The sequence below is a fragment of the Podarcis cretensis genome (genome assembly GCF_951804945.1).
Source record: "Podarcis cretensis genome assembly, chromosome: 4".
Lineage (NCBI taxonomy): Eukaryota > Metazoa > Chordata > Lepidosauria > Squamata > Lacertidae > Podarcis > Podarcis cretensis.
In genome coordinates, this window is record NC_137173.1 from 17,276,120 (window position 1) to 17,303,185 (window position 27,066).

Genomic DNA, 27,066 nt, shown 5'->3' on the forward strand with positions numbered 1-27,066 from the left:
ATGTTGAAATAATGGATTGTTTAAAGTTCAAGCCCTTAAAGCGTTCGTAGTGCTTATCCTCAGTTTCTGGGTTCACAGTGTGCAATGTTCTTTCCACTGTCAAAGATGAAATATAGTTGAACATTTAGAAAGCCACGCTGAAGTAATTCAGGCCTCAGGGTAGGTAAGGTTTGGCATTTGTGGGCGTAAGTTTGATGAAACGCAAAGCATTCTAATATATGGGAGAAGAGGGCTGTTGTTTTTTAACTGCATTGTGCAGGTACTTCAGAGTTGAACTTCAATACAGCTAGAATTCTTTTCAGCATGACCTACTTTCACAGAATGTAGCTACCTATTCTGGTGTAGTTGCACAGAGATATAAAGGAGCGGCTCCTGAGTTCAGTGAGTAGAAGGAAGCTTGCAGAAGGAGTTCATTCTTGCTTCTTCCATAAAAGCCTTCCTGAAAGGTGCCTCTACTCAAGTAGTTTTCAGCAGTTCCCCTCTCTGCCAGCTCAGGACCCAAGCCAATGTGGAATAATAAAAAAGTGTACCGTGTTGAAAATCACAATAGAATTAAGTCTATTAAAAAATGAAGGCTTTAAAGCTAATGTAAAAAGCAGGTAAAATCTATGCAGTTGTTTCCAGTGTTTCATTTACTTGGGGGTTGTCCTGTAGGCCTGACTTCTAGTGGGTACTAAGAGGTGACATATTAAAAAGCCCAACCCTTGTTCTCTCTGCTCTGTAACTTCAGCTTCCTGCATTTGAGATTTATTTCTTGTGGCTGTATTAATTCAGATGCACTAGAAAGCTAGGATACTAAGGGGGAATAATGTGGGCTTGTCTTCACAGAATATTTAATGGAATTTTAATGTACCTGATGTTGTGGAGAAAGGAAACAATATTTCATTTTAAGTGGTAATTAACAAAATATGCCTTCTGAAATTCTACACTTAATATCTTCAAATGAAACTGACGTTTGATAATGAAGTATGACTAATAAATGTCTGCATTTAATCTATAAATCATGTGCAGTAGATTACTGTTCCCCTTTTTAAAGGAATTTCAGGTTGCTTTTAAAGCGGTATATTTAGCTGAAAACTCAACAGCATCATTTGTACTTATTGAAATGGATAGCTTCCATTTCCCTGCCTACTGTTTGTGTGCGTGCGCGTGCATATATTCAAACTTGTCTGTCCAGCAGAGTGTAATTTACATGAATAAATGCCGCTCCTCTAAAGTTAATTTTATGACCTGCTAACTGAGAGTCTTCAGAAAGTACCCAACATTAAGCAATCATCATCATAGCTTTAAAAGTATCTTTGCTGTGTCAAATAAACTGGCTTGGCTTGCGTGACAGCTTATTAATAGGACATTTTTTTCTGCTGTTAAAGGACAGGGAAAAGCTAATGAAAGAGCTCGAACATATGCAGAATATGGACCTTGCACGCAGAAGACAGATTGTTGCCCAGATGCCACCCCAGTTGTTTCAGCCGCCCTACAAGCGTGTGGAAATCAGGGAAGAATGGCAGAGAGAGCTGGAGTGTGCCTTCGAAGACATGTATACTGGAGACAGGAGTAAGTATTTATAAGTGACTTTTGGACTGTTATGGGGAACCCAGAGATTCCTTTGCAGCTTATTGGAGATTGGAGTAATGTCAGGCAGTCTTCCCTGAAAGACACAAGCTTGCCCACCGTTATGTTTTACATTGGTTGAGCATATTTTGTATTGCACAGTCATTTTCCAAAGGGCAGTGGTGAAGCCCAGCAGGCCTGGCCAGTGCATCCCATAATCTGAATGCATACTTTGGCATACACACTATGCTGTTCATTGGTTTTTCTGTGGCAGATTTCAGGGGGGACTTCACTAGACAAATTGATTAGGAGAAACAGGAAATTAGAAAACCACTGCTTTGGAAAGATCAATGATATAATCTTCTGTGTAGTCCCTAGCCAGTTCCATTGGTCTTGCACAGAAACTCATCTTCCATTTAAAGCTCCACGCCAACACAGATTGGGGGAATACTACTTTAGGCCTACAGCAGGGATGGGGAACCTGTGACCCTCCAGTTTAGGTTGGATTCCAAAGTTCCTTCAGTCCCAACTAGTACAGTGGTACCTCGGGTTATGAACTTAATTCTTTCTGGAGGTCCGTTCATAACCGGAAACCGTTCTTATCCTGAGGCGCACTTTCGTGAATGGGGCCTCCCACTGCCTGCACGCCTCTGGTGTGCGATTTCTGCTTGCATCTCGGGGCAAAGTTCGCTACCATGAGCAGTTCGCTTCTGGGTTAGCGGAGCTCGTAACCTAAAGCATTCACAAGGAGGACTGTTCACAACCAGAGGTATTACTGTATAACTAATGGTCAGGGCTGACAGTCCATCAACACCTGCAGGGTCACAGATTCTCCATCTTTGGCCTACAGTTGAATATTCTCAGTTACTAGGATTATTTTAGGGCTGCTCTAGAATCGCCATATTGCAGCTTGCGCCCCCAATGAACTAATTTTCACATATATAATACAGTACAGGACTTTTTTAGACAGAGCATCTCAGATAACTTATTTATTTTCCCTACCATAGGTAGTGTACTTTTGTTTGTAAAGTACCGGTTTAAACTCAAAAACCATTTCAATTTGGGGATATCTAAGGATTCTTAGATGGTTGACACTTTTGCATTTTTGTTACAAGTGTGATATTTACAATGAATTCTGGCATCCATTTTGCCCATGTTGCAACTAGTTATTGACTGAAGTTTCATTACATGTTGCTTCACTACAATATAAATTTATGTTAAGTGATAGTCATTAGTGGTAAGAGAAATAGTTGTTCTTCTGAATTGGTCTTTAGTGTAATTGAATACCTTGCTTCATAGCTTCACTTTCCTTGGCATTGTGTGATTAAAAAAACATTATTAAATGTCTACTGCTCACCTCCTCTGTAGTTGGAATTTTCAATAGAGAATGTTGTGTGTTGGTTTCATATGGTCTAATTTCTTTACACAGAAATGAAAGGAGACCTTATTTTGCACCTTGACCCACAGCCCTTGCCAAGTAGGTCTCAAGATGAGGAGCTGGAACTTTCCCAGGAGCCAGGTTCTGTGTTTGAGGTGCCACCAAGTTTGTCGGATGAGGTGAAGGACAGTGAGCCAAGTAGTAAGAGAAAACTTGAAAACTTGATTCTTATTAATTAATATTCACTTAGAAAACAAGTATGGCCTATCAGTTATAGTCACTACTGGATATAAGATGGTATAAAGCAGTTGTCAAATGATAAGGATAGAAATAAACATTGATGCATATCTTGCCAAACACTGGCATATGATATTTGGATGATACAAAATGCTAGTCATACTTGGAGTAGCCCTATTTGAATCAGTAAACTTGAGAAATTTCAGTGGGTTGAGTTGGATCCTGCTCAGTGGTTTCAGAATTGTCTGTTAACCGTGTGACCTTGGGGAGGAATGTGCAGTTTGGTGGCACTGCAAAGTCTAAGGGTATATGTGCCAGAGATTAAGAGTATATGTGGCGGGGTAGAGTACTGAAACATTTCATATTTGTAACAAGAAATAACGATTGACCTGGGTTGGCAAACTTCAGCCCGTTTCATGAGTTTGTAATCTGTTCCAAATTCAGAACCTTGGAACTGGGACTCCCAAGGGTCATCTAGTCCAACCCCATGCGATGCAGGAATCACAGCTAAATAATCCCTAACAGATGCCCATCCAGTCTCTGCTTAAAAGCCTCCCATCATGCAGAGTACATCTCCTTGCAAAGCAGTCTGTTTTCACTGCCAAACAGCTATTACTATCAGAAAGTTCTTCCCTATGCCTAGTCGGAACATCTTTTCTTACCATTTGAATCCATTGGTTTGGGTCCTACCCTCTGGAGCAGCAGAAAACAAGCTTGCTCCATCTTCCATGTAACAGCCCAGAGATATTTAAAGATGGCTGTCATATCACCCTCTCAGTCTCCTTTTCCCTCAACTGTCCTTCCAAAGGCTTAGCTTCCACACCCTTTATTATCTTGGTTGCCCTCCTCTGTATATTAGTCACTTGAAAGTGACTCTGGCCTATGCAGGTCCTGTCCAGTGATGCCAGGCCTTAACATCTTGACCGCATTTGAACGTCGCACCAAACCATGAGTTACATGGGTTACTCTCTTGTAAGAACAGCTTCCTTGGTTTTCTTGCTCATGTGTGTACTGTTGGTTTATTTTAGGTAGTGAAGTTGAAAAGCCACCCGAGCCTCAGTCAAAATTGGCTCTTAAAAAATTGCTAAACAAGATCAGGAACCAAAAAGACCATTGGACAACGGGAAGTGAACCCGAAATTACAAGTGAAATTGAGTCAATTGAATCTGGAACAATTTCTAGTAGAGAGAGAAGATTATACGACTCCGAATCTGAGCCTGAACCAAAGAATGATCCTGTCTCTGAAGCCAGGGGTATGTTTGGGGGGGGGGTTGCACTTAGGAATTAAAACTGACCATGATGATGATCAGGATTCAAAGAACTTTGAAACTAATTTGTGAGCCAAAGGAGCAAATAATGATGATGATGATGATGATGATGATGCCCCCCCCCATCTGGCTGAGTTTCCCCAGCCACACCGGGCGGCTCCCAATCGAGTGTTAAAAACAATACAGCATTAAATTAAATATTAAAAACTTCCCTAAACAGGGCTTCCTTCAGATGTCTTTTAAAAATAGGATAGCTGCTTATTTCCTTGACATCTGATGGAGGATGTTCCACAGGGCGGGTGCCACTACTGAGAAGGCCCTCTGTTTGGTTCCCCGTAACCTCACTTCTCGCAATGAGGGAACCACCAGAAGGCCCTCGGTGCTGGATCTCTGTGTCCGGGCTGAACGATGGGGTGGAGATGCTCCTTCAGGTATACAGGACTGAGGCTGTTTAGGGCTTTAAAGGTCAGCACCAACACTTTGAATTGTGTTCGGAAACGTACTGGGAGCCAATGCAGATCTCTCAGGACCGGTGTTATATGGTCCCGGCGGCCACTCCCAGTCACCAGTCTAGCTGCCGCATTCTGGATTAGTTGTAGTTTCCGGGTCACCTTCAAAGGTAGCCCCACGTAGAGCACATTGCAGTAGTCCAAGCGGGAGATAACCAGAGCATGCACAAGGCAGTCCAGGGGCAGGTAGGATCTCAGCCTGCGTACCAACTGCCCTGGACACAGAATTATTCCTACACATCTTCAAATAACTTTTTCCTGCCAGCAGGAAAAAAAAGCTAGATAGGGAACAGGGTGAGGACACAAACCCCTTCTGTGAGCTGAAACACCTCTTTGGAAGCTGACCAGCAGTGGTGGCATCAGTATGACTGTCATAATTTGTAAGATGACTTTAATTTGTTATCAAAAGAACTAAGGCTATACTGTGGTTTTTGTGTGTTTATATTGTAAACTGCCCTTCATCTAAGATGAAGGGTGGCATAGAAATTAAAATAATAAATTATATAAAATGATGCAGGGTCTAACATAAGTAACTATCCTTAATCTACATATTCATGTTTTATGTGTGTCTACCTAGAACTGCCACAGATACTGGACCAAAGTATTGTTGCTGGAAATGTAGTTCTAGATCACCCACAAGAACAAGCAACTAAACTCAGAAAGGAAGCAGAAAGACAAAACCAGGTATAACTGTTTTTCATTCTACAGCAGTTCCATTATGATATGCCAGTGTTGTCCCTCCCTCTGGGGCTGTGTGAATAATGAAGAGCAGAATATGAATTAACATCAATAAGATGGGGCACTTAAGTCACTAGTGTTTCAATTTCAAATTACAGGAAACAATGTCAGAAAACTCATTTCAAGAACAATTAACGCTAAACGTCAGGATAATGAAAAAGTATGAAACACAAAAACACCCGGCTGTTTCCCACAGTGACCTGCACAATAGCTTTAACTATTCTCTACACCTGGGATGGGAAACCTTTTTGGCCTGAGTTTCCACATTCCCTTCTGGGCAGCCTTCCAGGGTCAGAGGCAAAAGTGGGTGGAGCCATGAATGCAAATATACCTGTGTAAAGTACCCTAGTTTCTACACAGACACCTCCATCTTCCAGGCAAGCAGTTGTCAGAGTTCAAGGGCACATTGCAGCAAGGCAACAACACACAAGTGGATGGTTTGGGAGGGGTGTGTGGCCTGCCCCCCCGCCCTTCCTGAGATTCCTATCCCTGCTCTACTCTGTGGGGTGAGAGGAATGGAAACCTACACAATTGATAGAGTTCTCTCATTTCGTTCCTTCTGACAGCCAAGAATAATTGCTAATGTAAGCTTGTACTTGCATGGTTTCAAACTTGTGACAGTCACAATGCCAGGACTGCATAGAAGTCAGTCTTAAATATCCAGTTAACTTCAATTTAATTTCTAGGTTTCACTCTTCCTTTTCTTAGACATCTGTGATCACTATGATATGACTGTAGTATCATACAAATCAAAGCTGTATTGTAAATTTATGAGTGTTATTATTTATTCTCAGTGTTGTTTCCATAGAAAGTTTAATTACAGGGAAGCAGTGTAGTTTTTACTAATTGCAAGAATCTCTTGATGAGTAACTATTTTGTGATTCTGTATTTTATCCAAATTAATACTTGTGATAAATGTTGTTCTGTCAAAGAATTTATTTAATGGGAGGTTCATTGTGTACCATGGATTCCTTCTGTAACTGACATATGGAATTGCTATTCCTTTGACTAGATAGAGCACCAAAAGCAACAGCAGTTGGCATTGCTACAGCAAATTGAACAGCAGAAGAAACGTCTGGAGGCTGATTTTCTGAAGGCTCAGTTGCAGCGCCAGGAACAGGAATTTAAAAAAGAGCAAGAAATGAAAGATCAAGAATCCCAAACGGAACAAGTGGATATTAGGGTCCCCTTTGTACACCAGCAGCAGGAAGTACAACATAAGGTGAAGGAGAAAAGTTGTTTTGCCTGACATAATGCTGGATTTGCTAATTCTGTGGCTGTTCACATTATACTAAGCCATAGATGATGCTTCCATGTGAAAATGAAGATCACTCCTGCCACCTCATGAGCAGGAGCAACAAACCACAGGTTTTCCCTTGAAATGGTTGATTCTGCTCAAAGAGACCATGATTCGTAAGCCAATCATAAGCCTTTGCTTAAGATCGTGGTTTGTTTGGAATGAAACAAATCGTGACCCCCAGTTTGGATGTATTTATAAGGGTGGATCCACACCATGCATGTAAAGCATATGGCTACCCTCAAAGAAAATCCACCTCAGTAAATACAGTGGTGCCCCGCAAGACGAATGCCTCGCAAGACGGAAAACCCGCTAGACAAAAGGGTTTTCCGTTTTGGAGGTGCTTCGCAAAACGAATTTCCTATGGGCTTGCTTCGCAAGACGAAAATGTCTTGCGAGTTCCTGCGGGTTTTTTTCTCTCCCCCCCTTTTTCTAAGCCGCTAAGCCGCTTATCAGCTGATCCGCTAAGCCACTTATCAGCTGATCCGCTAAGCCGCTTATCAGCTGATCCGCTAAGCCGCTTATCAGCTGATCCGCTAAGTCGCTAATAGCGCTAAGCCGCTAATGGGCTTGCTTCGCAAGACGAAAAAACCGCAAGACGAAGAGACTCGCGGAACGGATTCTTTTCGTCTTGTGAGGCACCACTGTACTGTCATATTGTGACCGCTGTTGCCTTTGGAACAGAAACTAACTGTTCCCCACAGAACTGATTCAAGTGATTGCCTTTTGCACAGTGCTTGATATTTTCTTCATTTAATTTCTCTTTAGCTTGAAAGAGCCATAGAGCTACAGGCAGCCGGCAGTTCTGTAGAGGGTGATCATACAGAGGACGATCATATACAGATGATTCGCGACTATCAGCAACGCCTTCTTATCCAAAACAGGTATTTTTCTGTCAACACAAGAGATTCCTGGCTACCTGTTTGATGCTATCTTGGCAGTACTGCTCCTGAAAAGTGTTACCTGCTCAAATATATAAATATATGTCTCTTTTAGGATGCACAGAGTTTCGGTCGAAGAAGCCAGGAAGCGTCTGCATGAGTATCAGAACAAGCTGAAACAGAGATACCGCTCAGTTTCTGAGTCATTGTTAGGCCCTGCCAACAGACGTACACAGCAATATTCTGTCCCTGACACGCCTTCACAATTACAAGGATATCGTGGTTTGCAGAGAGTTCATCTAGCAGCAGACCAGCCATTTGGGACTGCTCCTGTACAAGAGTCAGCTGAGCATTCAAAACCGCCTTGGATGTTGGCAGTGCCATCATCACAGCAGGGGGGAACAGAACAACGGTTTGATGTGGGCAGCGGGCATGTATGTACTCTGGAGGACCAAAGGCTTTTTCAGTTGACACAGGCTTACGGTTCACACCAACAGACAGAAGAACCGGGCGCAGTGGAGACACCTTCAGCACAGTCATTGGAATTTCACAGCATTCCAGAATCATTAACGCTTAAGTCACAGGACACTTCTGTTACAACTCAGCCGGTGGCTCAAACACAGCATGCCCCATTCACTTTCCCTGTGGGCAGCTCTTCTGTGTCTGCAGAAACACTCTGGTCTGATAAACTGACGTCTCATGCACCTTCAGCGGAGAAGATTCTCCTGCCAGCAACCTTAAAGCACCAGCACAAACCTCCCGAAAGTTGGACAAGAACAACCTTGGAGCAAGCTAACCTCCCTCCTTTGCGGCCCCTCTCGTCTGTGCTTTCCTTTGTTTCTAGCGAGAGTCAAAAGACCCAGGAATCCCACGCGTTAAAAAATGGAAGTGGATCCACGCCTGGTTATTCTGATATAGTGGAATTAAGGGACAGAATGATGTCTTCCTCTGAGAGCATTCAAGCTCAGCAAGAACACTTGAAAGAACTACAAGAGCAGCTAGATAAGCAAAGGGAAGCTCTTCTTTCTCGGCAGAAGGTACAAGAGGACTTGCTCATGAAAAAACATACTCAGCTGAAACAACAAATGGAACAGCAGCAGGAAGCTTTAAAGGAGTTTATTAAAAAGGTATGCTTTAAATACATGGCATGAAAACATTTTGACTGCTCTTCAGTTTAATTCAAAATGAGAACTTCTCTCTGATTTGTTTTCCTAAACTTTGAGCAGCTGCACTTTCATTGCCATCGTTTCAGTCAACTCTTGTCTAGAGATGTATAATTTCTGGAAATTATGAATTCTGTTTTTTAGGGGGGTGATATTTTGGGAAGCACTGAAATGTATCCTAAATATTTCTGTTTTTAAGTATGTGAAGAGTATAATTTACCATATAATTTTGGTATATTAAATTTTAAACGCCTTTGTTCAAACAACTACTTTGGCAGCAATGTGAGTTGGCTGTAACAATATTTTCAAAGCACAGCTTTTGAAAGTATTTCACTCATAACTTTGGGAGAAAATACCAATTTCCCCTCAAAGTTATGAATGCTTCTATTTCAGGCCTCAGAAAACATTTCTGCTTCTCTCTCACCCACACACTTCCCATTAGCTCTGTTCTTGCCACAGTTTTAAAGGAAAACGTTCCTCCCTTCTTCAGTGTATTAATGGAAGAGCATTTTTGAAATCATTTTTTTAATCTTAGCTTTTTTATTCTGAATCAGCTCTGTGAACATAACTGAAAGTCCCTGGAAAAGGGGCGACATGCACAGTTCAGTGGTGGAGTGCATCCTTTGCAATTTGGAGATCCCAGATTCAAAACTTTTAATGTTTAGTAAAAGGATCTAGCCTCTTTCTGGCAGACACACTCCTGGGTAGATGGATTAGTAATAAGGCTGCTCCAGTTCTATGTATAGGTTGCAATTTGGTGTGCATTTACTTGGGAGTAAACCCCATTAAACACAGTAGAACTTATAAGTAAGCAACCCTAGAATTGCTCTAAATATCTAATCATCTCTTGGATGTGTGTGATGCCTTACAGTGGGGGGAAAATGCTTGTGTTTAGGTACTCTTAATTTCTACTTATAGGCAGGACGGTCCAGCACATGCAGAGATATGACAGAGCAGCGAGAGACTGATGACTTCCATCTGCTGCCAACACTAGGAGCAAAAGACAGCAACCAAGAAATGGTTCATGTCGCTGATATGAGCAGTCGTGCTGAAAAGGACATTTTGTTTCATAGTGCTCGTCCAAATGAACAGATCGGTAAGCACCTTTTGTTATGTCAAGTTAACCTGCTTTTGTGTCTGTTTTGAGTTCCCTTCTTCCTTCAAATTGATCTGTTTTCAGACTTGGAGCAAAATATACTGCACAGCTCTCCAGAACTCTTCATCAGGGATTCTAGGATGAACTGGCTGATCCCATTTTTTAAAAGAGGAAAGCCTGACTGCTACTCAGACCTATTTCATGCCTTAAGTGAAACACAGGTTTTCAAAAATGGGGATCAGAATCCCAGGTGTAACCTGATGCCTGCAGGCACCTCCCTAGTAGGGTAAAAGTATTTATTTCCCAGCCATGGAACAAAGGTAAGTATTGTTTTCCTTGGATTGCTGAGAGAATGACATGCCTCAGGCTGAGCAGAAGTGAAATGTTAACTGGGGATCTCTTAGTTTGTAGCTCAGTGTTCCAGCTGCTATATCAGTTGCAGGTCAGGTCACCTGAGCTTACCTTTACTTTACAGAGCGATTTCAAGACATCTGGGGAAGAGAACAGACATGGAGACTTTCAAAGCCGCCTTTGTCAAAAATAAAGCTAGGGCTCGATTTGGAACAGCATGAACTTAGCGCTATACCAGAACTTGACACACCACGGAGTGGCAGACTTTCCTCTACAGGTAAATTGTAAAAGTGTGGTGTCGATCAGAAGTTCTTACATGCTATGGCTCATCCTCTCTTGCTGTAAAATCCGAAAGCTTCTGACCTTTCCTAGACGTATCAGAAATTGCGGAGCATAATTCCAAGGTAATGATTGGCGAACAAATCCAATATCCTCTCACTAAGTAGTGCTTAGAGCAGAAGGAACCTACAAAAATACGGTATTGCCGCTACAAAATCTGTTAGGGCTGCGCAGCAGCCGAATCAAGCTGCTTTCAAAAGGGATCCTTTTTTAATTTTCCAATTGAAATAAGGTATTTTAAAAGTTCAGTCAAGTATTGGTCTTTACTTCTAACAATTGGCAACTGACACTTGCAGGTTACAGAGAACCTCTTACTGGAGATACTTGCCAGGCTTCAAGGGCCCATAAGTGGCAGTCCAGCATCAGTCTAGATGAAGATCTCCATGAAGAAACAGATTTATTAAGAATTATGGTGGATGTCCAAGAACCAAGTTCTGATGAAAGTGAGATCCAGTTCAGTGAATTATGGTGTGAAAAGTCAGCGATGGAAGCTGGTGGCTTGTGTGACTCGGGTGAGAAGTGTTGCTTTCTGAAGCATGGATGGGTTGGGGCCCTTTTGGTTTGCAATCTGCCTCGTCAAACCCAATGATGCTAATGTTAGCTTAAGCCAAATATTGTGTCTGCTTTATATTAGATCCATGGAAAGCTAATGTGCCACGGCACTGAATCTGAAGAAACCCTAAACTCCAAGGGGAGGCCATTACATAATAGCTCCCATAACAAGTTGATTCAATTTAGTGCATGGGTAATATAGCTGAGAGCTTCCTTTGGTCTCCAGCAGAACACCTGATGGCAACACAGTGCCCTTCAACCACCCCTCTTGGTGCCTGTTAGGTCCGCTTGCCCCGTCAAAAAAATAATCAAGTTTTGTTTTGTTTTTTAAAAAAACACCTTTTAGATTTTTGGGGGGTGGGGAGGCATTCTTTTGGGGAAATGGAGTTGCCTGTTTTCTTATCTGTGTTTTATTTGTTTTGGTATGTGTAAGTGTTTAGTCCAGTTTTAGGAGAGGGGTTCATCTGTGAAATGGGTTTGATTTTGTTTCTGTTGATTTATTTAACCAATTTATATCATGCCCTTCCTCATAAAGGAGACCATGTTGCAATAGTGGCAGCCGTTTCTTAGTTTTCCAAATGTGCCCTCAGGCCCCCAAAGTTTGGGGACTTCTGATCAACAACATGGCAGTTTGTTGAGCCGAAGCCATTAATTGGCCTCTTATCAAAAGCAGCACCTTGATTTTCACCCCTAAAATCAAACTGACAACGCCATAATGTATTAAATGGTTGTTAGAACATTTTCAGCTCTGAATAAGTTAGGTTTTCTTTCTGTCCTGGTATGAATCATTCTAAGTCCCTGAGAGAACTCCTGTTCTGCAGAGCAGTAGCTGGTATTTCCAAACAAAGTCTATGAAGGACGTGCTCTTCTGTGTGCAGGTGAGATTGCAACATATGAAATGGAGGCAGAGCATGTACTCTCTGATAAATGGAAGCAAACCTGGGCAGAAATGAAGAAGTGGGAATGGCTTTCGGAATAAAACCTGTTCAGATTCATAAATGCTTGCTGTTTTCCTACTCTTTCTCATTCTGATTTATTTTATTTTTGTGTGTTCAGCCCACTCCTGCGAACTCCGTCTTAGAGATCGAGGCTTACCAAGCTCTGATGATACTGGAAAGATAATAGCTACGTATCCTGATCCTTCATTTAGACCTGATTGTATGGTTAGTCACTACTGGGTTTTAACGTGTAATACACAGCATTTATTTTAAACGAGCTTGCTTCCTTTTCTCTAATCTTTGTGTTTTTTCCCAAAAAAAAATAAAAAATTTAATTGGAACTGTTAATTACAAACTTGCATTCAGATGTGAGAGCTGTTCATTCTTGGTTTTGCTTTAGGGAGCTCTGAAAAGCTCCGCTCTTTTTCTTTAACTTTCATATCTAGTTTTGTTTTGCAAAAGTTTTCTGGCGACAAAATACTAAATGGAACGCAGCACTGCTGAATATAGCACCAGCTGTGCAGTCTGCTTCCCTCATTTGTGGAGTTAAAATTCTCCTTTAATTGTCTTTGACTATTAAAAAATAATAATCTGGAAAACAAGGCATTATATTTTGAATAGTATTACTTATTTTAAAAACCTGACGTTTACATCTCTTATACCGTATAACATTAGAAAAAGACACAAACCACTTTCCATTAGTAAATAAGCACGACTCTGTCTTGCATTGCTTCACTTTTCCTCTGAGAGCCTCTTACTCAGTGACTCTGTGATGAGAATTAGCCAAATCTGAGCACCAAAAAGATCAACTGGTCTGTGCGGTGCATGATTTGTAAACTGTTCTGGGAAGCAATACAAGTCTGAATTGAGAGCATGGTGATTTGTGATGTATGGTTACTGTTGGATGAATGCGTGAATGGAACGAGTGAATGAGTGAGTGAGTGGAATTTGAGTGAGTGAATGAATGAATGAATGAATGAGAGAGACAGAGAGACTTTACTGAGCAATGATGAGCCTGATGTGCACTGACAATTGAATACATGGAGGTTTTTACACTTGACCTGAGCTCAGAACAAAATGTGTTGCAATTCCGAGCACTTGGAGTTTTGGAATTCATAATCGTTATATTTCATATGTATTACTGCCTTAGGTAACACTTTCTGCAGAATGGTGCCCTTCTTCATTAAGTCCACAGACATCTACACAACAGGTAGCATGTGGCTATTTCACTTCATCTTCGCTTTCTGCTACCAGCTTCATTGCCAATTCCAATCCTGATAGAAGTCTTGCCAATACAGGTACATTTTCTTACAAACTGTAATACAATAGACTGGGTTTTTCTGTTTATTTTACATGGCTGTGTCCGACATGAAAGTGTGCTGTGGAGTAGTCTGAATAAGTTGCACAGCTCTTTTAATTATGGATCGAACCATTTATTTTCTTGATTTGCACGGAATTTTTTACGAAGTTGAGCATGGTTGTGCTATGTCTTGCAGAGTCGCATTCAGGCAGGAAACAACCGGGTCATTTCAGTTCTCCTTTGAAAGAGAAAGCAAATACTGCTTTGGGTCCTTCAGTTTCTCTGCTGTGTAAACAGGATGATCCTTCAGAAGCTCCTGGCTCCCATCTGTTTGGAGAAATGTTGCACTCGGATCGACGTAAAATTCAGCAGATCATAGACAAATATACAAGAGATTTCAGCTGGTCATCTTTAAGCAACGTCTCTTCCCATGGTAATGTTAGTAGAAGGTGAAAAATAGCAAATTCAGAAGTATTCAGGGGGAATGAATTTGTATTTCTTTTAAACTTAATTTTGTGTGTTGTCCAAGCAACATATTCTTCTTTATAGGGCTGGACAAAGGTGCACGGCTAAGGTCATAATACTATACCATAGCTTGAAAGCATGAGAAATAGGAGGTATATCTGAATTTCACAGAACAAAGACCAGTAGAGTCTGCAACATGTTGATTCAATGAACCTCTTGTTTGATATAACCTCCTCACCTACTTCATTTTTGGATTTCCCATTCTTGTTGCAGTTTGTATTGTTGGTAAACAGTTTTGTAGCTATACTAAAAATGCATCTCTCTATACCCATTTCAACCTGGCTTCAGTTCTGGGTTTGGCGCAGAAAACCACCTTGGTCGCCCTGATTGGGAGAAATGGGTGGGATGAGGTGCTGGTTGATTCTCCTTAGTCTTTACACCTTGTGACTTGGAGCCTTGAGAGTTGTGGGGAAAGCCCTGTTTCAAGTCTTGCCAATGACTATAACCTCTATATGGGATATAGGGGCTTACTGGATGGTTATGGCACTCTGTCTCCTGGAAGTATGGCTGTCTTCCTTGTTGACAACTTAAGACACATTTTTTAAATTCATGCCTTTGAGAGATTGCATAGGGTTGAGTATTACGGCTGTTGCTGCTGTGTACTGATGGAAATGTTTTTGCTGTATAGCAGAATGTGGAACCTGTGGTCCTGCAGATAAAGTTGGACTAGAACTCCCAGCAGCCCTGCCCAGCATGATTGACAACCAGTGGTGTCATGAGTGTTTGTACTCCCAACATCATCTGAAGGGTCACAGGTTCCCCATTCCTGCTGTATAGTTTGGGATGTTAAGAGTTTTAATAACCATGCCTTGGGGTCCTACAGGATTAAGGGCGTTTTAAAAGTATGATAAATTAATACATACCGTGGTACCTCAGGTTACCTCAGGTATGATAAATTAATACATACCGTGGTACCTCAGGTTACATATGCTTCAGGTTACATGTGCTTCAGGTTACAGACTCTGCTAACCCAGAAATAGTACCTCTGCTTCTGGGTGAGAACAGAAATCATGCTCCGGTGGCGCAGCAGCAGCAGGAGGCCCCATTAGCTAAAGTAGTGCTTCAGGTTAAGAACAGACCTCCAGAACGAATTGAGTACTTAACCAGAGGTACCACTGTATTTTTAAATGATTGTGACCATTTGGTACAACCTTTTAAATGTTGAGACTGCTGGATTGAGTGGAGATTATCCCAGAAGACCATCTTTGAAGATGTGAAAGTATTAAAGAGTGTTTAGCTGTTTATTTATAAATGCACATGCTGCCTCTTTGCCATTGTGTTTAATGTGTGATGTGAAGCATACTGTTTTGGCAACAGTCGATTTTCCTTTTAACCTTTCGTTTTTGTTTTTTTAAGATCTAGCAGTCGATACTACTGACCTTGAGAGAAGTTTTCCAAATTTCCACCGTGAGCTTTTTAAGCCTTTGGAACCAAGACCTGACTTTGATACGCTCTCAACCTTTTCTCAGAACAGCAAGAACCTAAGCAAGGTATTTAAAAAAGTATTTATTCCTACACATCACGGGTTATTACAGTTTAGAACTGATTACTGTTATTCTCATGTAAAACCATTTCTGGTATTTATAGTGTTGAAGCGGTTTGTAATCTTACAAAATTCAGGGGACGTAGGGGCAAGTCCAGGAGATTTCTTTCCTCCTTACCTGGTGGGTGACAAGCTGTAGCGCACCTTACCCCTAGAGGTTAGGTCTTCAAATAGGTTTCTTCTGTGGGGATGTGAATTATCTTCAGATTACTACAGAGCCATGTAAGATTCCACAGTGGATGTTATCAGTTGGCTTGTCATTTAACAGATATATTACTTGAAAGTAAAATTTGAATCTCTCAATTCTTAAATTTCTCATAACGTACTTGGTCTCTCTCTGTCCGCAGAATTCCACTTTATTGAAGAGCCACGAATTAACAGCTTCCAGCTTGGAAGAAGGAAGCAACAACCTTTCTCTTCTCAGTACAGGAAAACTCAGTGATATTCCACCAACGCAACAGAGTGGCAAGGAGGCAAAGGAGCAGAGTCAAGGTAATTCACAGGACAGAAACTGTTCTGGTTGCCGGTTAATGGAATCCAACAAACCAGCAACACCAAAAACTGGCTTATGAATATAAAGGACAATTTTACTAGAATAGGTATATAAACTCATAAACCTACTAAACAATAAATTAAAGTGCAATGTGCATAACCAAGCCTGGAGATACTCATAAACATAAAGGTAAAGGTACCCCTTACCATTAGGTCCAGTCGTGACCGACTCTGGGGTTGCAGTGCTCATCTCGCTCTATGGGCCGAGGGAGCCGGCGTTTGTCCGCAGACAGCTTCTGGGTCATGTGGCCAGCATGACTAAACCACTTCTGGCAAACCAGAGCAGCGCACGGAAACGCCGTTTACCTTCCCGCCGAAGCGGTACCTATTTATCTATTTGCACTTTGACGTGCTTTCGAACTGCTAGGTTGGCAGGAGCTGGGACCGAGCAACAGGAGCTCACCCCGTCGCGGGGATTCAAACCGCCGACCTTCTGATCAGCAAGTCCTAGGCTCTGTGGTTTAACCCACAGCGCCACCCGCATCCCTACTCATAAACATAGACTGAACTAATGTCTCTCTCTTTGCTATACCGGTTGTGTATGCAGTAGGTATTACTTTACATGGCTGGAGCAACCAAAGTGTTCTTCAAATAGTCATTTGCTGGAAGTGCTAAGCGATATATGTATGTGCGGTTGTGGGAAAACAACAACTCACCACTCCCACGGTGTGTATACTTGGTTAATAGAATCCATCATCAAGTTGGGGTTCTTTCAGTAGAGTGTGGTCTATTTCTATTAATCCTTTAAGTTTGGATAAGTGGTTCAGTTGGGTTTGAAATCTTTTGACTTGGCTGAAACTCTTAATTGATTTTCTCAGTAAATCTGGTGCCAAAGACACAATAATGGTAAACATTCTTAGCATGCTGGTATGAGCATTTGATATGATTAGTTGTTAACTCCGTTGATGTTCTGTAGCTTCCGGGACAATGGCGTCTGGCATTTAGAGACAGTCTCTCTGCCTGACTAATCAGCTTCTGCACAGTCTTCTCTCATTATTAGAGAGAGCTTTATAAGGGAACTGCTATAACTCTGGGTGGTGCTGTGGTCTAAACCACTGAGCCTCTTGGGTTTGCCGATCGGAAGGTCGGCAGTTCGAATCCCCGTGACGGGGTGAGCTCCCGTTGCTCTGTCCCAGCCAACCTAGCAGTTTGAAAGCACGCCAGTGTAAGTAGATAAATAGGTACCACTGTGGCAGGAAGGTAAACGGCTGTTCCGTTGCACTGGAAGCAGTTTAGTAACGCTGGCCACATGACCCGGAAAGCTGTCTGTGGACTAACGCCGGCTCCCTCTGCCTGAAAGTGAGATGAGCGCCGCAACCCCGTAGTCGCCTTTGACTGAACTTAACCGTCCAGGGGTCCTTTACCTTTTACCTATTTACCTTATAATTCAGCAATTAGTCGGAAAGTCGGTCTCTGGCATCTCTAGTCAAAGGTTAAGATATAGGTGATGTGAAAGGCGCCTCTGCCTGAGAACCTAGAAACCCGCTACCTGCCAGAGTAGACAGTATTTGGCTGTATAGTCAAATAGTCTGAGCTTATGCAAAGTCAGACCATATGCCCATTGAGCTCAGTACTGTTGACACTAACAGGCAGCTGCTCTTCAGGGGTTCCAGGAATCTTTCCCAGCCCTACTTGGAAACACCAGGATTTAACCTACAATCTGCTGCATGCAAATCATGTACAGTATTGTACTAAGCTATAACCAGCATCCTGTGTTTCATCTTGAAATTCAGTTCTGCTTTGAGCCCGGTTAGAAGTTTTGTTTTTGTTTCTCCATTCCAGGTGTCGAAGAAGCATTTGAACACCTACCTCTGCAATCTTCCTTAAGAGAGTTTCCACAGAGTGGTGATAAGTATGGATCCTTCAGCGCAGAGTCCGAACGAAACCTTGAAATGAGTAAAACTAATGGGAGCAGTATCTATATTGCACCTGAGAACACACAGTGTGAGGAGCAGGAAAATGATGAGATCACCACCCTTTATTCTTCCATTGAAAATTTCCGTAGTCCAAGCCTAGCAGAAGATGGAGGCTCATTTTATCAGCTAGTTCCGGATAATGGAAAAAGAAATAGTGCTCTTGGGACCACAGAGTCGGAGAAAGAAGACACGTCAACAAAAGAAGAGAGCCTGTATTTTGCCGAATTACCCACTGCATCAACTGACAGCAAGTGTAATACAGTTACAGAAAAGGCAGCTATAAATGAGGATTTAGAAATTGATCTCTCTCAGTGTACTTTGCAAACTATGGGAGATCAGAGTCCTCTAATAACAGAGACGATGCCGAGTTTGACTCCAGAAATGAACTCTAAGATCTCAGTGAGCCCTTTGCAAAGTTCTGTGCAGCGAACCGGCAGAGTGCCAGATGCATTTCAGCAACCAAATTTGACTGCCACGCAGGCTGAAAGTTCACGTTCCTCTTTGTCAAGAAATGTACCAGTCTGGGTGAGTAAACTAAAACTATTAAGTAGCATGTGGTATCAAGTTCAAGTTAGTTTTATTACGGCAAAAGCCAGCGACACAGAACACCACAAGATCAAACAAAAGGAAATCAACAACAGCATTAAAAAAAAAAAATTACACAAGGGAACTTCGCAGTGTGCCATTCAACAAAAGAGATTTACGCTTCCTGATTGCTAAAGTGCAAAATTTGGCCACCTCATATGATATTGAGCTTGAGGAATCTTCCAGAAGGTATTTTCGTTGAATTTCGGGGAAGGATTCCAAATAATGTTGAAGGGGTATAAATTTTGATAAAAGCGGCAAAATAAGTTGAACTCGTTCTTCACTATAAAATTCGCAAAATAGAAGGATGTGAGTGACAGATTCTACCTTATTAGACATACAGGGGCAGAGACGCGCATGCATTGGTACCCGCATAAATTTGCCGTACAGCACTGCTGAGGGCATTGTCTCAAAGCGGGCTCTGGAGAAAGCCCATCTATAAGCTTCGTTAGTGATGTTAGTTAAGTAAGGGGCAGCTGCAAAATTAGACCAAGCTTTTAAACATCTATACGTCTCCGGGAGTAGGGCGTCTTGTTGTAATTCGACATCGTAAAGTCTCTGAATGATAATTACTTTTGCCTTGTTCAGAGTTCCAATAAGAAGATTTTCAGGGTTTAGGCCAATTTGTTTGATCTTGTTAGTTATTTGCATAAGCCAAGGAGGATAGGGAACTGCGGCCAGGAGGTAAGGTAACAGTCCCTTAGGATTGTAGTGGATTTTCAGCCACAGGGATATTGCTTGCTCCCAGACTTTTAATTCCACTCTGGGCAGTCCTGCCTCTTGCCTTAAGACTGCATTAGGTGTACACTTTGGGGTAGCAAATAATGATCTTAAGAATTTTGATTGTACTGTTTCAAGGGTCTTAAGGTTGGCGGAAGGGTTAATTTGAGAGCCATACAGGAGTTGGGCTAAAGATTTTGCCTGGAAAACTTTAAGGGCCATCGGGAGGAAGCCAGCTCCTTTCCTTCTGAATAATCTAAGGATGGGTTTTGCACTTCTTCCTGCTGATATAGTTGATGTGATCAGGTGTGTTGTCAATTTGGCATTATAAGAGAAAGAAATGCCTAAGTATTGGAAGATCTTAATCTGTTCAATGGCGTTTCCCTTTACGCTCCAATTATCTTTCCTGAAGGAGTGGTTAAAATGTATAATTTTGGTTTTGGCAAAATTAATTGTTAGCAGCTCAGTGTTACATTGGTCACTAAACTTTCCTAAGGCACGTTTCAAGCCCACTTTGGTTTGAGAGAGAAGAACAGCGTCATCCGCATACATTAAAATTGGTACTTTTCTGCCGTTAGAGAGCACAGGGGGATGGGTTTCGATTTCACGGCAACATGTGACCAGGGAGTTAACATAGATGTTAAATAAAAGTGGGGCTAACAGGCATCCTTGTCTAACTCCTCTTTGGACTGGAATTTCTCTAGAGAGTCTGCCGTCCTGTGCGAGTCTTATCTGGAGGGTATTGTTCTCATGAAGCTTAATCATCAGAAGTAATAACCTTCTGTTAATACCCATATTGGCCAATTTGGCCCAGAGCCTGCCCCTGGATACAGAATCAAATGCTGCCTTTAGGTCCACAAAGGCCGCATACAATGACTTTTTCCAATGTTTCACATACTTATAATCGCTTCTCGGCCTTTTGGCTAAGATCAAGTGTAGCATATGGTATCAAGTTGGGGCTTAGTCTGAAACTGTCCAAATCATGCCTTTCTTAGCATATTGATGAAAGTAGAGCATTGACCTAAATCACAGAGAGCCAGCACAAGGTCTGCGGTTTACCTGTGAACCTTCTGAAATGTCATCTGCGGCACCTAAGCTTCCGTTGGGGTTTTTGAATTTTCAACAGGTGTAAAGGAATATTGAGCTAAATGTCAAGGTAGCTTGGCATCTCAAGTATGTGTGCAACAATACTGGTATGTGTGATGTCTGTGCAAATTATATTAAATCATGCACATCCAAAACATAGCATTCTGTCATTTTAATTTCTAGGAAACACATACAGGGCAAGGGATTATGGAAGAACCCGAGTTGACTCTAATAAGCTCCAATGACATCAGCATGGCAGAATCAGATTTGGAATTCTTTGGACGAGCAGAGAGCAGAAAGGAGAAAACCGAAAACTTGTCTTATGTTGATCATTCTGAAGCAGTAAGCTGTCCCATGGTAAACATTTTGGTTCTTCCCCCTCCCCAATAGACCCATTTTCTGTGGGTGAGGGTATTGTTGTCTTTACTAGTTTGCAAAAAGGGATAATCCGTGAAATTTAAATCACAGCATAGTTTGAATTTGCAGCATTTATTTATTTATAAACAAACCGATTGCCTGCCCTTCCTCAACAGGTCCCAGGGCGGGTTACAACATTTTAAAGTTCAGAATTAAAAACAGTTAAAACATATTACATTCAGAGATGTGTCCTGAACCACCTGTCTCAGATGTTGAAAGCCGGGGTCAAGAGGTGTGTCTTCTGCATTTGCCAAAAGCTGTATAATAAAGAAGCCAGAAGCACCTCGGTGGGGGTGGAATTCCACAGCTGCCACAGAGACTGTCCTCTCTTCTTTTTGGCCACCGCATCCGAACTTCTGAACGAGGTGGAACTACCAAGAGCCCCCTCTGCTGACCTTAACAACCAGGAGGGTCTGTAGGGAAGGAGACAGTCTTTCAGATAATTCAGGTTTAACAAGATCCTAGCTATTAAACTGAACTTTAAGAAGGGCATGGAAATATGTGCAATCTGAGCACACACCTAGCATAACTTAGGAAGAAATGTGCTTTATAATAAAGATGTATGATGGAAGAGAGAGGGAGTGTGCTAGAGAAGTCTTTAGCCTATTGGCTTTTAAGTGTGTGCATGATTGCATAGGTGTGTTCTTGTCCTGTTTAGCAACTTCGTTTCAGCTTAACCTCTCTCCTCCTTTGGATGTTTCTCACCAGCCCAGCAACAACCCGTGGACGAGTGCACAGAGATCTTTTTATAGTAGTAATAATATAATAATTTTTATTTATACCCCGCCCATCTGGCTGGGTTTCCCCAGCCACTCTGGGTGGCTCCCAACCAAATATTAAAAACACAATACAGCATTAAACACTAAAAACTTCCCTAAACAGGGTTGCCTTCAGATGTCTTCTAAAAGTCAGGTAGTTGTTTACTTCCTTGACATCTGATGGGAGGGCGTTCCACAGGGCGGGCGCCACTACTGAGACCTCACATCTCACAGTGAGGGAACTGCCAGAAGGTCCTTGGCACTGGACCTCAGTGTCTGGGCTGAACAATGGAGATGGAGATGCTTCTTCAGTTATATAGGATCGAGGCCATTTAGGGCTTTAAAGTTCAGCACCAACACTTTGAATTGTACTCCGAAACGTACTGGGAGCCAATGTAGATCTTTCAGGACCTGTGTTATATGGTCTCGGCGGCCGCTCCCAGTCACCAGTCTAGCTGCTGCATTCTGGATTAGTTGTAGTTTCCGGGTCACCTTCAAAGGTATCCCCATGTAGAGCGCATTGCAGTAGTCCAAGCGGGAGATAACTAGAGCATGCACTACTTTTGCACAGTTGTGTGTATATGGCCAGCTGTGGGAGTGTGAGAAGTTGGGCCATAGATTCCGGCACTGCTATTCCTTAGGGGGACTTCATTAAAATTAAACAACAGATTGGAATGACAGAGCGAGGGGAGTAGTAGTCATTCCCACCAATTCAATCCTTTGAAGGGGCATTCAAGCCTTCCATACTTTTGCTGTTTGTGGGAGTTAAGCTGCTTTGACAAATTCCATCTCTTTGCACCTTCCTGTGCTTGTGTGTCTATTCCACCCTTTGAGCCTTTGCTATACAGTGTCCAGTACACACACAATGTTTATGTTGTTTATAGGTTCCCCCAGTAAGTTTTTTCCTACAGCCAAGCCACCGGAAAGCGACATCAACTGGGGCTTCTTGTGGCTTCTTATGCTGTTCTGTACATGCTTGGAGTCCTCTGTGTTAAGAATCATCGCACTGCTTGAGATCAGATTCGTATCTCAAATCCCGTGAATTCCAATTTAAAACACAATTTCTACTTCCATTTGGTTTTTAAATTTTTGCAATTCCTTTTGTAGCAGTACTTTATTCCTCGTAATGAAGTGACATTAAAGTTTATGATCATGACGTTACTTATTACAGCCAATTTTACTCTCTTAGCAGAGCAGAGAATTTTTACCTTTAAATTCAGAAGTGGACAACTCCATTTGCTCTCAGCCTGACTATCCATTAGCAGCTTGGAGCACCCAAGAGGATTCTTGTCAAAGCTCCAAACAAGAAGGTAGGTGTGCAGTAGTTTCAGCAAAAGGACAAGAGCTGAGGCAGCGTATCAGCTTACGTCAGGAAAAGAATGATGGATGCTTAGCTAATGATTTATCCATATTTTCAGGAGAGCATCCTTCTAGGCCATGCCAAGACCAGAAAGGCACAGAGCTATCCTCTGCAAAGCCTTTATTAGACATGTTCTCGCCTTCTTGTGGGCAATAAAACATTGTTTTTAGTGCATTCTGAATTAACTGATTATATCCCAGTCTAGAAATCTACATGCTTTTGGCTCCTTTGATTGCATTTTCTTCCCATCTGTAGAGACTGGTTGGTGAGAAAAACATGTGTTTTTCCCTTCATTGTTGTGTGTGTCTGAAAGGCATGGCTTATGCTCACCAATGGGCCTCTTAATGTTTTAGTTTAATTATTTTCTTCTTCAATAAGCCGAGATACAATAATTAGATCTGTGAAAGTTTAAAAGCTGTCGTGGATATGTACTAAAAACCGTACTCCCACATGATATATGGTAAATGAAACAAGGTCTCTCAAATAACTTCATGAGTAGAGGTTTCACCTTCCCTCCCCTACAGCACTGTTGCCGGAGTTCACGTCTGCCACCGAGAGCTTGCAGGAAGCGTTTTTCAGGCGGAAGAAAGATTTCATTGAGAGATCCTGTAAAAGAGTAGAGAAGATCAAAAGTAGAAAGCGAAATTCTGAAAAGCCTCCAGCTCAGGGATCTCAAGAGAAAGAAGTACATCTTCATAAACCAAGAGAGAAATTGTCGCCTCCTGGTAATTTTATTAGCAAGGCATTCAGAGCTTTAGAAAGGGGGACAGAGATACCAAGCAAGGAATGGAATAGGCCGATATGTTTTCTTCTCCTAGTTATTGTTATTAAGGGGCCTTTTCCCCTTGAAATACTCAAGCACTTCAGAGATGCTTTACAAAGTATACTGCTCACCCTGGGTCCTTATAGAACAGTTTATCAGTTGCTGGGGAGAGTGTTATTGCTTCCCATGGGCATTTGATCAGCTGCTATGAGAACATGATGTTGGATTTAGATGGGCCATTGGTCAGATCCAGCATGCTGTTGTTATGCCTTCCACACTTTGTTCAGTGTGGGTTAAAAATCAAACATTGCCGCAGTCCATTTCCTATTCCATTGTGAATAAAAAATATATAGTTGCTCTGGGAAAAACACTGCCTATTGAATGTGGTCTCATGAACTTTGTTAAACTTAGTGTGTTCTGATTAATTCCAAGGTGCAGCAGCTGCTCATTTGAAGACAGTAGAAGACTTTAAAGTGTGTTCTGCAGAGGACAGGAAGGCAGCAGAAGCACAGATGTACCAACGCACTTCAAGGTATTGTGGGAGCCACATTGGGCAGAAACCGAACTAGTTTAGCTGATCAGGCTACTTGATTTTTGCTTGAAGAAGGCCTGCCTTTTACTTTGAGAAATAGATTGATTTTCCCCTCCCCTCCTTAAAACAAAAACATGGGGTGCATTCAAAAAACATCCAAGTTGGTTGGAAGACTCTTGCACTTCCCAACGTAGCAACAATCCTCAGCTGTCAGTCACAGGTGGGAGAGGTTGCCCATCTGTCAAAGACATGGCTTTGCAAGTCTCCAACCACCTCCCCTTTTAAGCTGTGCCTTGGAAATTTAAAATGGGAGGGTCTGGAGACTTGAAAAGCCTCATGCTCCCATTTCAGATTGAAACAAGAGCTGCCTTAAAGCCCCTCATTATTCATTAAAGTGCCTCATTATTCATAAACACTGAATCTTACTATTTTATTGTCTAATCTCCCCTCTGGAGAGTGTTGTGGGCAGTCCACTGCTAATGTGCACTATTTTAAACCTTTGGGCAGGTTGTATAATAATCTAGCTGAAGTGAAAACCCGAAAGCAGGAGAGAGAGCGACGAGAAAACTATGCCAAAAACCGGGAAAGAGCAAAGGCATTTCAAAAGGTAAAATGCTTGCAAACTCCATGTGGTTTGGAAGCAGGGTTTTTTCAACCTGAGGCATGCATTCTCTCATGGACAACCTTTGGGGAGGAGGGAGGGAAATATCGGTGGTAAGCAGGGCAAGAAGTGGGTGGAGCAATAGGTTGCCTTTGTGCAGTAGCCTACATTATTGCCAAACAAGGATTGTACCCTGCACTCCCCTCCATCATGGCAAAAGGACATTTGGGTGTGGCCTGCGGAGTCCTGAAGGCTGAATAGAGAAACCATTCAGCCTCCAGGTATTTCTTACCTGCTTATTGCAGGAGTGATCCCAGAGTGCATGACAGCAGAAAATGCAAACAGGATTTAAAATAATCGTAACAGCAAAATCAGATCTCACAATGGCCTGAACAATTGGGAGGGTCTTCAGTTGATGCTGAAAACTCAGCTGTATTCAAAGAGAAAGGGAGTTCCACAATCAGGGCACCTGCCTCAAGAATGCGACATGTACAAAATGTGGCATTCAAGAGGGCCCCATGGAACAGATGGGCAGGTCCATAAGGGAGAAGATATTTAGGGCCTAAGCTGTATGCACCAAAATGAAAAAGCAGCTGCTGCTACATTATTATTCTGTGAAATCTTAAGATTTTTGCAAGCATATGTATGACTTTTTAAGTTAAAATTGAGAAATATTCTAGAGCTATTTATTAGGGAAAAGAGCCCACTGATTTATCCTTGAAACCTATTGAGTGGGTTACGTGCATCTTATTTGCTGATTCTCCCTAGCTGACAGTTGACTTTTCCTCCCATCTCAATACAGAAAACATTGGAAAACCTAAGAGCCAGAAAAACAACAGTGAAAAAATAATGTTCTTCAGAAGGGACTTCCAGGTGGACTAATTCTTCGCTGTAAAGTAAAAAAACGACTCAAGGTCACCTTTGTAAATATATGATGTGCCAGCCTTATATATATTACATTCAATTTGGATAATTTGCCAATATGGCCAAAGCTGTATAGAGTGAATTGCCCTATTTTCTACAATTATGACTTTTTAAATCAAGGAATGTTTTTTTAAAACTTTACATGCCCCCCTTGCTTTTGTATCACTTTGTTATTTATAATAAAATTTTAACATCTAGGTATTGAGCTTGTTTTAGCAAGGGAAAACTATGTTCAAAGGAAATACTTTTAAAAGTAAGATAAAGAGGACTATGAAACTTAAAACATATTGCACTAATTTAGTGCATTTGTTTTTGTTAAACCACCACCAGAAAGTTACAAGTCGTTGGCAGCTGAACAATGAGAGTCACAGCTGTAACTGAAGGGGAGGTGGTAGTCCTTTTAAACTATCTTCTAATTCACTTTGGGCTTTCAGTGTGTAATGACCAGCACATGAAATGGGGATTTAACCTAAAAGCAGCTGTATGCAAGCACCAACCACTGTTTAAGAACAGCTCCCATCCTACCTTTTGGAGACAGTGGTACCTCAGGTTAAGTACTTAATTCGTTCCGGAGGCCTGTTCTTAATCTGAAACTGTTCTTAACCTGAAGCACCACTTTAGCTAATGGGGCCTCCCACTTCTGCCGTTCTTAACCTGAGGTACTATTTCTGGGTTAGTGGAGTCTGTAACCTGAAGCGTCTAACACTGGAACTGCCACCAGTCAGTCACTGATGACAGGCTGTAAGACAAAAGTAGGAACCTGCTTCTGGCATCTTGGGACGGGGTAACCCCAAGCAGCACCTAAACCCAGAATTACTGAAAATGGAAATGAGATTTGGGTTCTTTGGAGCAGCACCATCAGTAGAAATAACCACCTGCCCTTTCATGACACCTTACTCTGAAATGAGGGCCTTTTTTGTCAAGGGCTGTACTGGAGCAAGGGCTAGAGACAAAATGGAAACAAAGCTGCCAAGAGGAAGCAGATTAATCTTGCCAGAGCTAAACAGCTCAGTTAAGAAGGTTCACTACTGTACCTGCTTTGGGCTTTAAGCAAAGTATTCACTGTTCACTTGAAGCCCCACTAAGAACACTTACATGCTGTAGCTCTTAACGTATGGACTCAAAAGTATTATCCTCAGCAGCTTCTGCTCCTTCCCAGGGGCCCACTGCCAGCTGGGCCAACTAC

General features: G+C 42.0%; 1 protein-coding gene across 4 annotated transcripts in view; it reads left to right on the plus strand.

Moving 5' to 3' along the window:
- CEP295 (centrosomal protein 295) overlaps positions 1 to 26,077 on the plus strand; it is a 38,741-nt gene extending 12,664 nt beyond the window's left edge. For 2 of the 4 annotated variants that reach the window (XM_079973257.1, XM_079973258.1), the window contains 22 exons: positions 1,371 to 1,554; positions 2,981 to 3,130; positions 4,195 to 4,419; positions 5,521 to 5,627; positions 6,694 to 6,903; positions 7,747 to 7,862; positions 7,975 to 8,986; positions 9,941 to 10,118; positions 10,594 to 10,746; positions 11,105 to 11,320; positions 12,417 to 12,523; positions 13,449 to 13,596; positions 13,795 to 14,031; positions 15,480 to 15,613; positions 16,014 to 16,158; positions 18,001 to 18,659; positions 20,709 to 20,882; positions 22,890 to 23,010; positions 23,585 to 23,785; positions 24,256 to 24,355; positions 24,863 to 24,962; positions 25,759 to 26,077. In XM_079973257.1, coding sequence (XP_079829383.1) covers positions 1,371 to 1,554; positions 2,981 to 3,130; positions 4,195 to 4,419; positions 5,521 to 5,627; positions 6,694 to 6,903; positions 7,747 to 7,862; positions 7,975 to 8,986; positions 9,941 to 10,118; positions 10,594 to 10,746; positions 11,105 to 11,320; positions 12,417 to 12,523; positions 13,449 to 13,596; positions 13,795 to 14,031; positions 15,480 to 15,613; positions 16,014 to 16,158; positions 18,001 to 18,659; positions 20,709 to 20,882; positions 22,890 to 23,010; positions 23,585 to 23,785; positions 24,256 to 24,355; positions 24,863 to 24,962; positions 25,759 to 25,806 — 4,725 coding nt within the window. In that variant the 3' untranslated portion in view covers positions 25,807 to 26,077. The remainder of the gene's footprint in view (positions 1 to 1,370; positions 1,555 to 2,980; positions 3,131 to 4,194; positions 4,420 to 5,520; positions 5,628 to 6,693; positions 6,904 to 7,746; positions 7,863 to 7,974; positions 8,987 to 9,940; positions 10,119 to 10,593; positions 10,747 to 11,104; positions 11,321 to 12,416; positions 12,524 to 13,448; positions 13,597 to 13,794; positions 14,032 to 15,479; positions 15,614 to 16,013; positions 16,159 to 18,000; positions 18,660 to 20,708; positions 20,883 to 22,889; positions 23,011 to 23,584; positions 23,786 to 24,255; positions 24,356 to 24,862; positions 24,963 to 25,758) is intronic. The other 2 variants (XM_079973260.1, XM_079973259.1) reach the window with 2 other exon arrangements.
- Positions 26,078 to 27,066: the final 989 nt, after the last annotated feature.